Genomic DNA, 14265 nt, shown 5'->3' with positions numbered 1-14265 from the left:
ACCTTCTGTCCAACACCGGCATCTCCACATTCTGTCAAGAAGCCAATTCTGTGTCCAATTGGCTACCTCACCCTGGATCCCGTGAGATTTAACCTTTGACATGTGGTACCTTATCGAAGGCCTTGCTAAAGTCCATGTAGACATCATCTGCACTGCCCTTATCTACCTTCTTGGTTACCCCTCAAAAGCTCCTCAATATTTAAACTGTCATGCACATTGCTTGGGTGTGTGGCGCAAACATGCATAATATTCATCTTATGGTCACACACCATTTAGGTGGTGGGCTGTTTCCACTCCATTTAGGGAATGGAAGCCCTTTTTATCATAGATTTTGAACAGGGGCCTTGAGGGCTACGTGAGTACGGCAAGTATGGCCCCCTTCATGTTTGGCATCCCCATTAATTTAGCTGTCAATATCACAGCCACCGAGAGTGGGTGCTCCCCCGGTGCCCTGAGGTGCCAGGTCCTGCAACAAATGGCACAGGTGTTGTGCTGTCTCCCTTTGGAGTTGGAGCTGTCAACAGCGCACGATGTCCGACACTCCCGTATGGAACTGCCAGGGTCTCTGCTCCTTCCTTCTCCTAGCCCTCCCTCTGGGTGAATGGCGGCCACATCCTGCCTCTGGTGCCGTCTCCCTCTCCTCCAACGAGTGGCAAGACCTGGGCCTCCTCTGTCTGCAACTCATCCTCCTGCTCCTCCTCCTCAGCTCCAGCAGCAACCGGAAGACCAGCGAGATCAACAGGTTGCATTGCAAAAGCCATCTCGTCAGTATGAATGGTGGGGGGAGGGAGCGGGGCTGGGGAAGGGTGGGGGGGATTTGGAGAAGGGGAGAGACAGGTGAAGAGCTGAAGGAATCTGCCTGCCCCTAGCCCAGCAACACACATTGCCTATTCACCCCCCCCCCAAAACATCCCCAGCAACACAGGCCCCCACAGCCCCCAAGCAACATCGGCCCTCCACAGCCCCTCAGCCACACATCCACCCCACAACCTCCCTCCAGTCACACATCCCCCCAAAGCTTCCAGCAACACAGCCCACCACCTCAGCCTCCAAGCCACACAGCCTCCCCACAGCCCCCCTCACAGTCCCCAATAAACACAGCCCAGCTCCCCACAACCCCAAGCCACACGGTCTCCCGCCACACAGCCCCCCCCAGCCACACAGCTGCCCCCACAGTAACACAGCCCGACACCCCCCTCCCACCCCACAACGTCACACTGCCCCCTCAGCCACCCAGCCCTACAACCTCCAGATACACAGCCCACCCCCTCCCCACAGCTCCCAGCAAAGCAGCCCACCACTGCCCCATAGCCCCCCCACAGTGCATAGCAACACAGCCCACCCCCTCCCCACAGCTCCCAGCAACACAGCCCACCACTGCCCCATAGCCCCCCCACAGTGCATAGCAACACAGCCCACCCCCTCCCCACAGCTCCCAGCAACACAGCCCACCACTGTCCCACAGCCCCCCCACAGTGCATAGCAACACAGCCCACCCCCTCCCCACAGCTCCCAGCAACACAGCCCACCACTGTCCCACAGCCCCCCCACAGTGCATAGCAACACAGCCCACCCCCTCCCCACAGCTCCCAGCAACACAGCCCACCACTGCCCCATAGCCCCCCCACAGTGCATAGCAACACAGCCCACCCCCTCCCCACAGCTCCCAGCAACACAGCCCACCACTGTCCCACAGCCCCCCAGCCACACAACTCCCTCACATTCTTCCCCCAGTAACACATGCCCAGAACCTGTGCAGTAGTCAGCACAGACATTATTGCTGGAAAAGTCCTGAAGCTGCAACACTGCCACTTAATAGAGTTTCCAGCATCAACCCGAGCACCCGAGGTCAGTGCTGAGACCTGGAATGATCAAGATCCCCTTGTAACCTTCTTCATCACCAATTTTGCTGTCATCCCTCAGAATCATGAGGATTCGAGACAGAACAGACAATTGGTCCCACTCACAAAGGGAAGAAGGCACAGATTTTAAAAACTGGCAAAAGAAGCAAAAGCGACATGAGGAAAACATTTTCACAGTAAAATCTGGAGTGCACTTCCTGAGAGGGTGGTGGAAGCAGATTCAATTCAGACATTCGCGAGGAAAATAGACGTTTATTTGAATATCAAGAACTTGGAGGTGAGAAGAATGGACTAGGCAAAATACTCATTCAGAAAGCCAGTGCAGACATAATGGGCCGAATGGCCTCGTCCTGCACTCTAACAGTTTAGTGATACTGTGACTTTGATACTCCAGTTGGGCTGCTAACAATTGATCTGTAAAGGCAGTTTCATAACACTCCTCAATAGAGCGGCATGGTGGCAGTTATCAATAAGGTGATTAGCACTGCTGCCTCACAGCGCCAGGAACCCAGGGTCAATTCCAGCCTTGGGTCACTGTCTATATGGAGTTTGCACGTTCTCCTCATGTCTGTATGGGTTTCCTCCAGGTGCTTCAGTTTCCTTACAGTCCAAAGATGTGCAGGTTAGGTTGATTGGTAACGCTGAATTGTCCCTTAGTGTCCTGTGATGTGTAGGTTAGAGGGATTAGTGGGGTATATACGTGGAGTTATGCAGATAGGGCCTGGAGGGACTGTTGTCAGTGCAGAGGTGATCGGCTGAATGGCCTGTTCCGTACAGTGGGGATTCTGAGAGATCCAGGTCACTTTAATAAAAAAAACTGCAATAATTTGATTGGTTCTAGCCCTCAGGGACTTGGTGTTGCATTACAGGAGGCTCCAATTAAACTCAAGACTAACTCAACCTGCGCTCACCCTATTACTTCAGCAGGTATTAGAACATGGCAATCACTGTTTATTCTAGTGGTGAATAATTTCATCAGTTCACGGTGCTCACCTGATCACATTACACCCAGCAAGACTAGCAGGCAGGTATCCCACAGGCTGCACAGAGTCTGTCAATCAGCTTGCTCAGTTCCACATTGCCTATGTTGCATCTACCAATTGATGTGAACGCTGTATACCAGTCTCATATGGATTTATTTGTATGTACATCTGAAACTCTATCAACTGAGACTTACCCCAGAATGGAACAGGTCTGAAATAAAAAAATTCTATATCTAAATAAGAGCTCTGATTTCATTGGCAAAAATGTGATACCTTTAAGGATCGGGTGGGACATGCAGAGTTAATCGGTAAAAATAAGGCTATATATTCAGACCTCCACCAGCAGGCTGGGCAGGAAAATCCCACCAGCAGGCGGGGCAGGAAAATCCCACCAGCAGGCTGGGCAGGAAAATCCCACCAGCAGGCTGGGCTGGAAAATCCCACCAGCAGGCTGGGCTGGAAAATCCCACCAGCAGGCTGGGCTGGAAAATCCCACCAGCAGGCTGGGCTGGAAAATTTCCTCGTGTGGGCCAAGTCAGATGGAAGGAGGAAGAGATGGGATGATGCTTCCAGGAATACAATGGGCAGAATTGGCCAATGTAACCTCAGCATTGAAGTTTCGAACCATTCATCGGCTAAACTCAGAGAGAGCTAATTAAAAACTCAATGCTGTTCTGGCTCCTTAAGAACATTTTGCTTCAAATAAATTATTGAATTACACAAAGGGTTAATCAAATCAATAGAAACATATTTTTAAATTGTACATCCTCTAATTAATTGGTAACAAGTGTTCATTCAGCTTGCTGATTAAAATTAGTGCAAATTCCTCCTCCCTCCACATTCATTGTGAGTTAGGATTTTTTTTACATTTCTGGCATCACATATGCAAAATGTTGGGATAATAAGGGGGGGTCTCTATTGTCCACCTCACAAGTAGGTCTACATTTCCTGAGAGACACCAGTGAACCAGTTGGATTTTTACCACAATCTGCTCCAGCTTTCAAGCTTGTCAATCGTTCCGATGCAAGTGCACAACTTGCCAGTACCATGATCATGGTTTGTATAGCTACTTGAACATACTATTTATTGTGAGATAGGGAGGTATAGGTGTACATTCCACACCCATAAGCATTATAAACAGCATTGGAGATGATTAAGTCTCACCTCAGAATCACCATGGCAACTCTTCCTACTTAAAGTCTGATATAGATGTTGTGCTGATATCCTTTACTGTTAAGATGAAGTAAGGATCATGGGAGAACTACCATGACAATTAACCTTGAGAATCATTAATAAGCCAAAGAGCTAAGATTGTTAAATGGTGACGTTGAAAGTTTTTCCAGTGCAGTGATCATTACAAATTGGCTTCAGACACAGTAAGTCCTGAGGTCATAAACCATACTGTAGACCAATTGCTCAAGTCACATCATTGCCTTGGATTTGGCTGCAAAGTATTAGCAGTGATCTGTGATTCCTGAGTATTGATAGTTGTGACCTACTGCAGATTGTGTTAAGATGATGGAGTCATGTGCCACCAAGTCTTGTACAAACCCATTGGTCCATACACTTGGTGCAGGGTGCCAGCAAATTGAATACTTAAAGACAAAAATATATTCATGAAGATGGCAATTCATTTGCTAAAATCAATAATAGCAAATACCAAATTCATTGATCAAATGTTAGTCTTTGTCATGTAACATTTGTACATTACTGTTCGCCACAGAGTCTTTCAATACATCAAGTTGACATAGTGGAAGGGAAGATGCTATGGTTCTAGGTCACAGTTGTCCTCAGTGCCCAGTGGCTCTCCCAATTTCAATTCATGTTGGAAGGTGTCAGAGGAAACTGGGATTGAAGTCCATTTCAAAATCAATGCTTCACAAAATGTTGTAAACGATTCTATTTAAATGTTCTGTGTTTGTTAAGACACATGGCCCAAGGTGCTTTGTCTTTGACAGCCTGAAAGTTTTGAACCGGGTAGCACAGTTACTTATTTTAAACTAGCAGTCACTGAACATCCAAAACTCACTTATTGCACCTGTTTCATTGTAATCCTTGGGACAGATGATGACAGACATTCCCAGGTAGCTGTGTCTTTTAATACCAGTGAGGTGATAGAGTCATGAAGACAAAGCTATGTTACCAAATCAATATGGTATCCAGACCAAATTGCTAGTCATTTGCATATAAAATCTTTCTAAACTTGGGATAAGGTGTAAGATTGCAAGGGCACCAACTGAGTAACTAGATGGAGATAGGTCCCAAATAAAATGTTCCTTGACCAAGGCTTGTTATGCTCCAACTTAGTCCTAGATGCAAAGGATCTCATATTTCAACTTTTCTTCCAACATGGGTAATAGATTTTGCATTTCCTAGTGTCTTCAGTGCTTGTGTGATTAGTATTATACAGGGCTAAAAATCATGATGTCTGCTAAACCTTGCTGGTTGGGGGAAATGATGCAAAAGGTTGACTCAATATCACAAGCTGTCCTCACTGAGATCTAATTAAATATTGAGATTCTTGAGAAAGTTCTTCCATAGAAAAGCAATGGTGCTATTGAACCATGTCCCACAAAAGCAGTGAAGATGTTTGTATTTAGATTTGTCGAGTATTGAAAGCAGCAGTAGGATTAAGCTCAATTATGGTTTTATAGGGTCACTGGTGCATTTGACTTGTTCAGAGGTAACTTGGGTAGCAATCAAACACATCTTGTGTTTATTACCATTTGAATAAAGATTCTAAAATCTGGCTGGTCAGAGACAGGGATGAATTGTAAATTAATTTTGCAATTAGTGGACCCAAACTACGGGCACTCTGAATGTCTATGCACGTTTGATCATAGTTTTTCTCTTTGTCATTTCATTGCAAATACTTAAAAAATGATTTCCATTGTCTGGAAGTTTTTATGTGCAATTCACAAATATTTCAGACTCCCTTGCTTATTGTATGACAATCTTAAACACCTGCTCCAGAACTTTTGCAATTCAATCAAAACCAACATCCCCTGATGTCCTGATGTAAATCTTTCACCAAAATGTTTCCATTGGGAAGCTGGGTTCATGTGTACACTTCCCAGCATAGGAAACTCTAGTCAAACCTGATGAAAGTGTGTTGGATTGAGGCCCTGTGTTAGGATTGAGAAACACTGCACCTCTCCAGTATTGTTTCAGGAGGGATGGAACATGCCAAGCAGAAATTAAGCAAGAGAAACTTTGAAATTCAACACAGTGGAGTTGGAAATGGTGAAATTGCTTGTCTGTCTGCACATTTTGGTTCCAGTTGTCGACTTGCCTCTGCTGCAAGACTCTTCATGTCTGGATAGTCAAAGCAATGCTAATGTTTGTAACAATACAGTGACTTGCAGTCAGCTTTTACAGGGAGGTCACTGCAGTGAATGTTTGAGGCAGGCATCTGGAAACATTAAGAGCCAAAAGAGACAGCTTTTCTCAGTTATATTCCTTCCCGCACATTTCCTCCAGCGGGAAGTCCTCAGCCCCTGAACATGAAGGCATATTGCTACTCATGGGCACTGTTGCCAATAGTCGGGCTGTCTCATGAGGCGGACACAGGACATAGCGATCAACTGCATCTGATTGGTGGACATCTGCTGATGTTACCATAGACGCCTTGGAGAACTGCGAGCATGAATCCTTCAAACACTCCTCAAGATCCCCACCTCCAACTGCTCCCTGCTCACAATGACTGTCTGACCCCCCACAAGCATCTCCCATGTTTACATAGAGGATCTCCTCTGGATCTGAAGAGGGCGGCAGGTCCTCTAGAATCTTCTCCAGTTGACAGCAGATTATCTCAAAGGTCGGTCGTTCTCGGGGGTTCAGCTGCCAGCAGTAGAACATCAGTTCATACCTGGCAAAAGATAACAGAAGAAACTGAAGATCTCTTTGTGCAATGGACTCATTTATAAATCAACAACATAATCAAATAATTTGACAGCACACTCATGCCTGGCAGAATGAAACATACTGGATAAACTCAGAGGCAGCATCTGCGGAGAGCGAGACAGTGTTAACATTTTACTGTTCTTCAGAGTTACAGAGAGGGGGAAATTTGATTCTCTTTATCAAGGCAGGTGGAGCAAAATAGAAGGTCAAAGATAGCTGGGCACTCAGAAGAGATTGACAAAGCTGTCATGGCCTCAAGATAAACAGTGTGTTCATGATAGTGTTAAAAACGATATAAGATACTGATAGTGGCATAGAGGTAAGATAGAAGAATGGGCTGCACGGTGGCACAGTGGTTAGCACTGGGGATCTTATAGAAACATATAAGATGATTAGAGGTTTAGATAGGGTGGATGGTGATAGCCTGTTTCCTCGGATGGAGAAATCTAGCACGAGGGGGCATGGCTTTAAATTAAGGGGGGGTAGTTATAGGACGGATGTCAGGGGCAGGTTCTTTACCCAGAGGGTGGTGAGGGACTGGAATGCCCTGCCTGCTGCAGTTGTAAATGCGCCTAGTTTGGGGGCGTTTAAGAGATTGGTGGATAGGTTTATGGACGAAAAAGGAGTGGTTTAGATTAGTGGGTCAATGTTTTTTTTTAAAAATAAGACTGGTCGGCGCAACATTGTGGGCCGAAGGGCCTGTTCCGCGCTGTAATGTTCTATGTTCTATGTTCTATGTTCCTCAAAGCACCAGAGACCCAGGTTCGATTCCCGGCTTGGGTCACTGTGTGGAGTTTGCATGTTCTCCCAGTGCCTGCGTGGCTTTCCTCTGGGTGCTCCGGTTTCCTTCCACAGTCTAAAGATATGCGGATTAGGTGGATTGGCCAAGCTAAATTGCTCCTTAATTTCAGAGGGACTCTGTGGGATTGTGATCAGTGCAGATTCAATGGGCTGAATGGCCTCCTTCTGCACTGTAGGATTCTATGCTTCTATAATGGGCTAATAGCAGAACAACAGTCAGCACTCTGTGAAAGAAAAACTTCAGAACAAGTGACAAATGATGCAGTGCGGAAGGATAGTGTTGGACCCATGAGATTCCAGAAGGTGCAACAGCTGCATTTTTACCTCTTCTCAGTCACTGTCCAAGGCCCAAACATTCCTTTCAGCAATTCACTTGCCTTCAGTTCGGATTACTCTATTCGCTGCTCCCCGTGCAGTCCCCTCTGTACTGGGGAAGACTAAACACAAACTGGCTGAGGCTACTACTTTGCATCACGCCTTCACTTTGCCCACAAGCAGGATCCCAGCCTTCCTGTCAGCTATCATTTTAACTCAGCACCTTGCTTTCATGCCCACATGTCCATCCTTGGCCTGCTGCAATGCTCTAATGAAGCCCAATGCAACTGGAACAGAACCTCATCTTCCAATTCAGCACATTACAGCCCTCAACATTAAGTTCAACAACTTTAGACCATGAACTGCATCCTGACCCTTTTAAAAAAGTTTTTATTTTTAAAACCACGAAACCACCTCTGCTCTCCCCATCCTCCACCTAAACAGGGCCATAGGGTCATAGAGGTTTACAGCACAGTCCTTCAATCCAACTTGTCCGTGCCATTCCATTAAGCTATTCCCAATTAACTGCGTTTGGCCCATATCCCTCTATACTAATCTTACCCATGTAACTGTCTAAATGCTTGTTAAAGGACAAAATTGTACCTGCCTCTACTACTATCTCTGGCAGCTTGTTCCAGACACTCACCATCCTCTATGTGAAAAAACTGCTGTTCTGGACACTTTTGTGTCACACCTTAAACCCATGATCTCTAGTTTTAGACTCTCCTACATTTGGGAAAAGAGTTGAGTATCTAGCTGATCTATACTCCTCATTATTTTATAGACCTCTAAGATCACCCCTTAGCCTCTTGCGCTTCAGGGAAAAATGCCCAGTCTATCCAGCCTCTCCTTATAACTCAAACCATCAAGTCGCAGTAGCATCCTAGTAAATCTTTTCTGCACGCTTTCTGTTTTAATACTATCCTTTCTATAATAGGGCGAGTATTCCAAGCGTAGCCTTACCACATCTGTCATTTGTTCTTATGTTTTGCTTTCACTGACCATTGTTTGAAATCACTGAAACCCTACAGTGCAGAAGGAGGCCATTTGGCCCATTGAGCCTGCACTGACAACAATTCCACCCAGGTTCTATCCCCATAACTTCACATATTTACCCCGCTAATCCCTCTAACCTACTCATCCTGGGACATTAAGGGGCAATTTAGCATGACCAATCAACCTAACCAATCTTTGGATTGTGTGAAGAAATTAGGGCAACCGGAGGAAATTCAGGCAGATTTGGGGGGAATGTGCAAACTCCACACAGACAGTGACCCAAGCTGGGAATTGAACCCAGGTCCCTGGAGGTGTGAGACAGCAGTGCTAACCACTGCTGCCACTGTGCTGCTCTTTTTTAAAAACTGTTTGGTCACCAACACATTCTTTTATCCTGCCTTCATCCCATTATCAATGCCTTCTTTAGCTTTTAACACTACCATTATTCCCCCCTGTTGTGTGCCCACAATATCACAATCTCCTAACCCCTTCGTATCCCTGATCTATTTTGCTCTACCCCCTCTGGATCAGTGTCAAACCATCAGATTTTTCCCCTCTTTAAAGTGTCATTCGGACTTGAAATGTTAGCTTTGTTTCTCCCTCCACAAATCTAGCATTTTCCCTTCTTATTATAAATTTCCAGCATCTGCAGTATTTTGCTTTTGATTATTCTTGAATTATCGGTTGTAGGGAGACCAGAACTGTACACAATATTTCAAGTGTGTCCTTACCAATGTCTTGTACAACTTCAACAAGACGTCCCAACTCCTGTATTCAATGTTCTGACCAATGAAACCAAGCATGCCGAATGCCTTCTTCACCACTCTGTCCACCTGTGACTCCACTTTCAAGGAGCTATGAACCTGTACACCTAGATCTCTTTGTTTTGTAACTCTCCCCAGTGCCCTACCATTAATGAGTAAGTCCTGCCCTGGTTCAATCGACCAAAATGCATCACCTCACATTTGTTTAAAAAGTAACAGACTCTCCCAATTCTTTCCATTGCTGCAGCTGTGGTCATGTATCATCTTTCGGGGTGAGCCAATTAAACTAATTAAACAAATTGAGGGGCAAATCAAACAAAAAAAAAATCACAAAGGAAACTTAAAATAGCAAACCAAAATATGATTGGTGAAAGGAGTCAATAAAATACTGACTCGACATGGAATGTCGAGAACATAGAACCATAGAAAGATTACAGCACAGACGGCCATTCAGCCCATCTTGATCAGGCCAGCCAGTTATGGGGATAGAACCTGGGTGGAATTGTTGTCAGTGCAGGCTTGATGGGTCTGAGCACACCCAGGTGCCCCTTCATTCCCAGATTTCTGCACCCACTCATCACCTGTAGCTTACAGCACATGAGGTGCAGATCCAGGTATGTTTTTAAAGAGTTTGAGGCCTCTGTCTCCAACACCAGCTTAGACAGAGAATTCCAGACACCACCACCCCTGCGTAAAAATGTGCTCCCTCCAGAGTGGTTGTAGACGGGTCATATTCTGCACGGAGGTTGGTCACCAGTGGAGTGCCCCAGGGATCTGTTCTGGGATCCTTGCTGTTTGTGATTTTTATAAATGACCTGGATGAGGAAGTGGAGGGATGGGTTGGTAAGTTTGCCAATGACACAAAGGTTGGAGGTGTGAAGTGGTTCATTTTGGCAGGTCAAATAGGATGGCAGAATATAATATTAATGGTAGGACTCCTGGCAATGTGGAAGATCAGAAGGATCTTGGGGTCCAAGTTCATAGGACGCTCAAAGCAGCTGCGCAGGTTGAAGCTGTGTTTAAGAAGGCGTATGGTGTACTGGCCTTCATCAATCGAGGAACTGAGTTTAGGAGTCGGGAGATAATGTTGCAGCTGTATAGGACCCTGGTCAGACCCCACTTGGAGTACTGCGCTCAGTTCTGGTCACCTCATTACAGGAAGGATGTGGAAGCTATTGAGAGGGTGCAGAGGAGATTTACAAGGATGTTGCCTGGATTGGGGAGCGTGCCTTATGAGGATAGGTTGAGAGAGCTCGGCCTTTTCTCCTTGGAGAGACAAAGGATGAAGGGTGACCTGATTGAGGTTTATAAGATGTTGTTGATCGAGTGGATTCTCAGAGGCTTTTTCCCAGCTGAAATGGCTGCCACAAGAGGACACAGGTTTAAGGTGCTGGGGAGTAGATACAGAGGAGATGTCAGGGGTAAGTTTTTCACTCAGAGAGTGGTGGGTGAGTGGAATTGGCTGCTGGCAGTGGTGGAGGTGGATTCGATAGGGTCTTTTAAGAGACTTTTAGATAAGTACATGGAACTTAATAAGATAGAGGGTTATAGGTAAGCCTAGTAATCTCTAAGGTAGGGACATGTTCCGCACAATTTTGTGGGCCGAAGGGCCTGTATTGTGCTGTAGTTTTTCTATGTTTCTACGTTCCTTCTACACCATCTGCCACTAATCTTGAACAATGTCCCCTGGTTCTAGAATTCTCCGCCAAAGGAAACATTTTTATCCTGTCCACTCTATCTCTTCCCCTCATAATTTTGTATATCTCTCCCAAATCACCCCTCAAAGAAAAAAAATCCAACCCATCCTTCACAGCTACACTTTTCCAGCTCTGGCAACATTTCTGTCAATCTCCTCTGCACTCTCTCCAGAGCAATTAGCTCCTTCCTGTAAAGTGGTGACTCGAACTGTTTTAAATAATTCCAAACTTTATATCCTTTTTTTAAATATCTTATAATATCTGTGTTCATTAGCTTGAGCTAATTTGCTAACCAATCAGACTAAATCAAATTAACTGAGGGATACATTAAAAGAGCAATTCCTAAATGGGATGTTGCAGAATTTCAAACAAAACTTAAAATATGAAACCAAAATTAAATTAAAGGTGTGGGTAAAGTTCTCCAATCCCCATGGTGCCCAGTGTGTATGGAATGTATTCATTTATATGTTAACCAATGCTTATCACCAAATAATGTGTTTCTGTAACCATGTCTCAGTTAACATAAGGTGAGGATGTAAGAGTCACAAGGGTGAGAATTGTTGCTATCATGGCAGATGATTTTGAGATGACCCACAGACCCTTTAATGCAGGACAATGTTTCCCAATATTCTCCAGATGTCCCAAAATAACAGGAAGTGGGAGAAAACTGGGAAACAGGATAGCAATAAATGGACAGAAGGGGAGGAAAGAAAAAAAAATTCAAAGAAGATGGAGACTGGGATAGAAAAGAACAAACCATTAACTACTAAAACAAGAAGAAGTTAAATTTGCCTCCATCAGGCTAAGTCGGGACATATGGAAATGGCCAGTTGGCATTAGCAGGTTCAACTGTGGCTCTGGCCACAAGAGGTGGGGTCTGTGATTGGACTGATTCTGTGATCTCTGCTTAAAGGATTAACCAATGTCTGAAAATGCTTCTGGAAAGTTTTTAAACTATAAAATAAATGTGTGGGTGAGTTGCCTTCCCTTGAATGGACACGCGAAGATGAAAACCATCGGTGGGATTCACTGCTATTGTTTGTGGGACAACATAAACCTATTTGGATTCTGAGGGCCCAGTTTTACCATCAAGTTGCATCCGCTTCCGGGCGGAAAACTTGGTAAAGTCGGGTGTGAGGCGATTAGCGTAATCGACACCCGCCTCCACACGGGTTCCCCCTTTTCCAAGGCCCGAAAACAGACACAATGGCCGTTTAAATGCATTTGAATACAATTAAATTGAATTAATGGGCTGCATGGCCAACCTTACCGGCACTTCCCCATTTACCACCGCATTCACCAATCCCCAATCGGTGCAAAACAGATACGCTCCTTAAAAGTCCGATTTGGGCACCCCACCAGTGAGGGGGTAAGTGTCCGATGGCTCTCTGCTGCTCATGGGTGCCCTTTCATTGTGGCCATTTTCTTTCTTAGGTTGATGGCGGCTCTGTGACTGTGGGGGTGCAGAGGGGGTCGGGGGCTCTGATTTCCGATTTGCAGCAGAGACCTGGGTCTCTGCACTGACCTCAGGTCTTGCGGTGCTGCTGGGTCCTAGTGCACTCAGCTCACTTCCAGCTGAAGCATGCGCGCAAAGCCCTTGCATATTGCATTGCTTACAGCAAATTTGCAAGGAGCTGTGATTGTGGGAAGCATGTAGCTGGGGGAATTGGGGGGGCTGGGATTGTGAGGAGTATAAGAACGTAAGAATTAGGAGCAGGAGTCGGCCATCTGGACCCTCGAGCCTGTTATGCCGTTCAATAAGATCATGGCTGATCTTTTTGTGGACTCAGCTCCACTTACCCGCCCACTCACCATAACCCTTAATTCCTTTACTGTTCAAAAATATATCTATCCTTGTCTTAAAAACATTCAATGAGGGAGCCTCAGCTGCTTCACTGGGATCATGTGGCAGGGGGAATGGGGGGGTATGGACAGTGACTTTTGATGTGCTCGGGGCAGGTAATGTTCTTTAAACTCTACACGCGTTCCTAACATCTCCCCACCTCCCTCCCCCCCAGTTCAGAGTGACAGGATCTTGCTGTTATTTTAGTTGCTGGGGAGCTGAGGAGGAGCTGGAGGAAGAATTGGGGGCACAGGAGGCCCGGCCCAGCCCGGGAGATGAGGGGTGATCTTATGAGTTCTATAAAATAATAAGGGGCACAGATCAGCTAGATAGTCAATATCTTTTCCCAAAGGTAGGGGAGTCTAAAACTAGAGGGCATAGGTTTACAATTAGAGGGGAAAGATATAAAAGGGTCCAGAGGGGCAATTTTTTCACATAGAGAATGGTGAGTCTCTGGAACAAGCTGTCAGACAGGTAGGAGAGGAGGGTACAATTTTGTCTTTTAGACAGTTACATGGGTAAGATAGGTATAGAGAGAGATATGGGCCAAATGTGGGCAATTTAACCCCTAGCTTAGGGGTTAAGAAAAAGACAGCATGGACAATTTGGGCTGACTCTATGTAACCTATATAACCAAGAAATCTTGCATCTTCCAAGTAGCAAGCAGCAGTGCAGACAAAGGACTTGGTCTAGTTTCGAATGCCTGGCCCCCTCACTGTTCCTATTGGGACTTCAGAACCTCGATAGCACCACCTGCAAGATTAATTAATTTCTGCATCTCTCTCTCATTGTGGAAGTCAATTTTGGTGGAAAAGTGAATTCAATATTTTCACTTATCAGTTCAGCCTGTTGACCTCTGTGAAGGAATTCATCAAAGTGAAACAATGGCAGGGATTTTCTGATCTACTGTGATGGGTTTTTCCCATGGCAGAGGTGGCTTGCCTTTGGCTGCCAGTGGGATCTTCCCATTAGGTTGACTGTAATATCCTCACTCTCTATTGACTTCAGTGAAGAATAATATCAAACTGATTGTTGAACCAGCCATTCCAATCCTCAATATCTCAAGGTAACAGTTAGGTTAAAACTCCCAACATTTTTGGA

The 14265-nt window shown here is 45.5% G+C and overlaps 1 protein-coding gene across 4 annotated transcripts in view; it reads right to left on the bottom strand.

Moving 5' to 3' along the window:
• Window positions 1–2118: 2118 nt before the first annotated feature.
• Window positions 2119–14265, bottom strand: part of axl (AXL receptor tyrosine kinase) — a 231020-nt gene continuing 218873 nt past the window's right edge. For all 4 annotated transcript variants that reach the window (XM_080181969.1, XM_080181965.1, XM_080181966.1 and 1 more), the window contains one exon: window positions 2119–6713. In XM_080181969.1, coding sequence (XP_080038095.1) covers window positions 6293–6713 — 421 coding nt within the window. In that variant the 3' untranslated portion in view covers window positions 2119–6292. The remainder of the gene's footprint in view (window positions 6714–14265) is intronic.

This window comes from Carcharhinus amblyrhynchos, unplaced genomic scaffold (assembly GCF_965287045.1).
Source record: "Carcharhinus amblyrhynchos unplaced genomic scaffold, sCarAmb.v2.hapA scaffold_44, whole genome shotgun sequence".
In the NCBI taxonomy this organism is placed as follows: domain Eukaryota; kingdom Metazoa; phylum Chordata; class Chondrichthyes; order Carcharhiniformes; family Carcharhinidae; genus Carcharhinus; species Carcharhinus amblyrhynchos.
The sequence above is the reverse complement of the archived record's forward strand: the minus strand, read 5'-3'. Positions and strand labels throughout refer to the sequence as shown.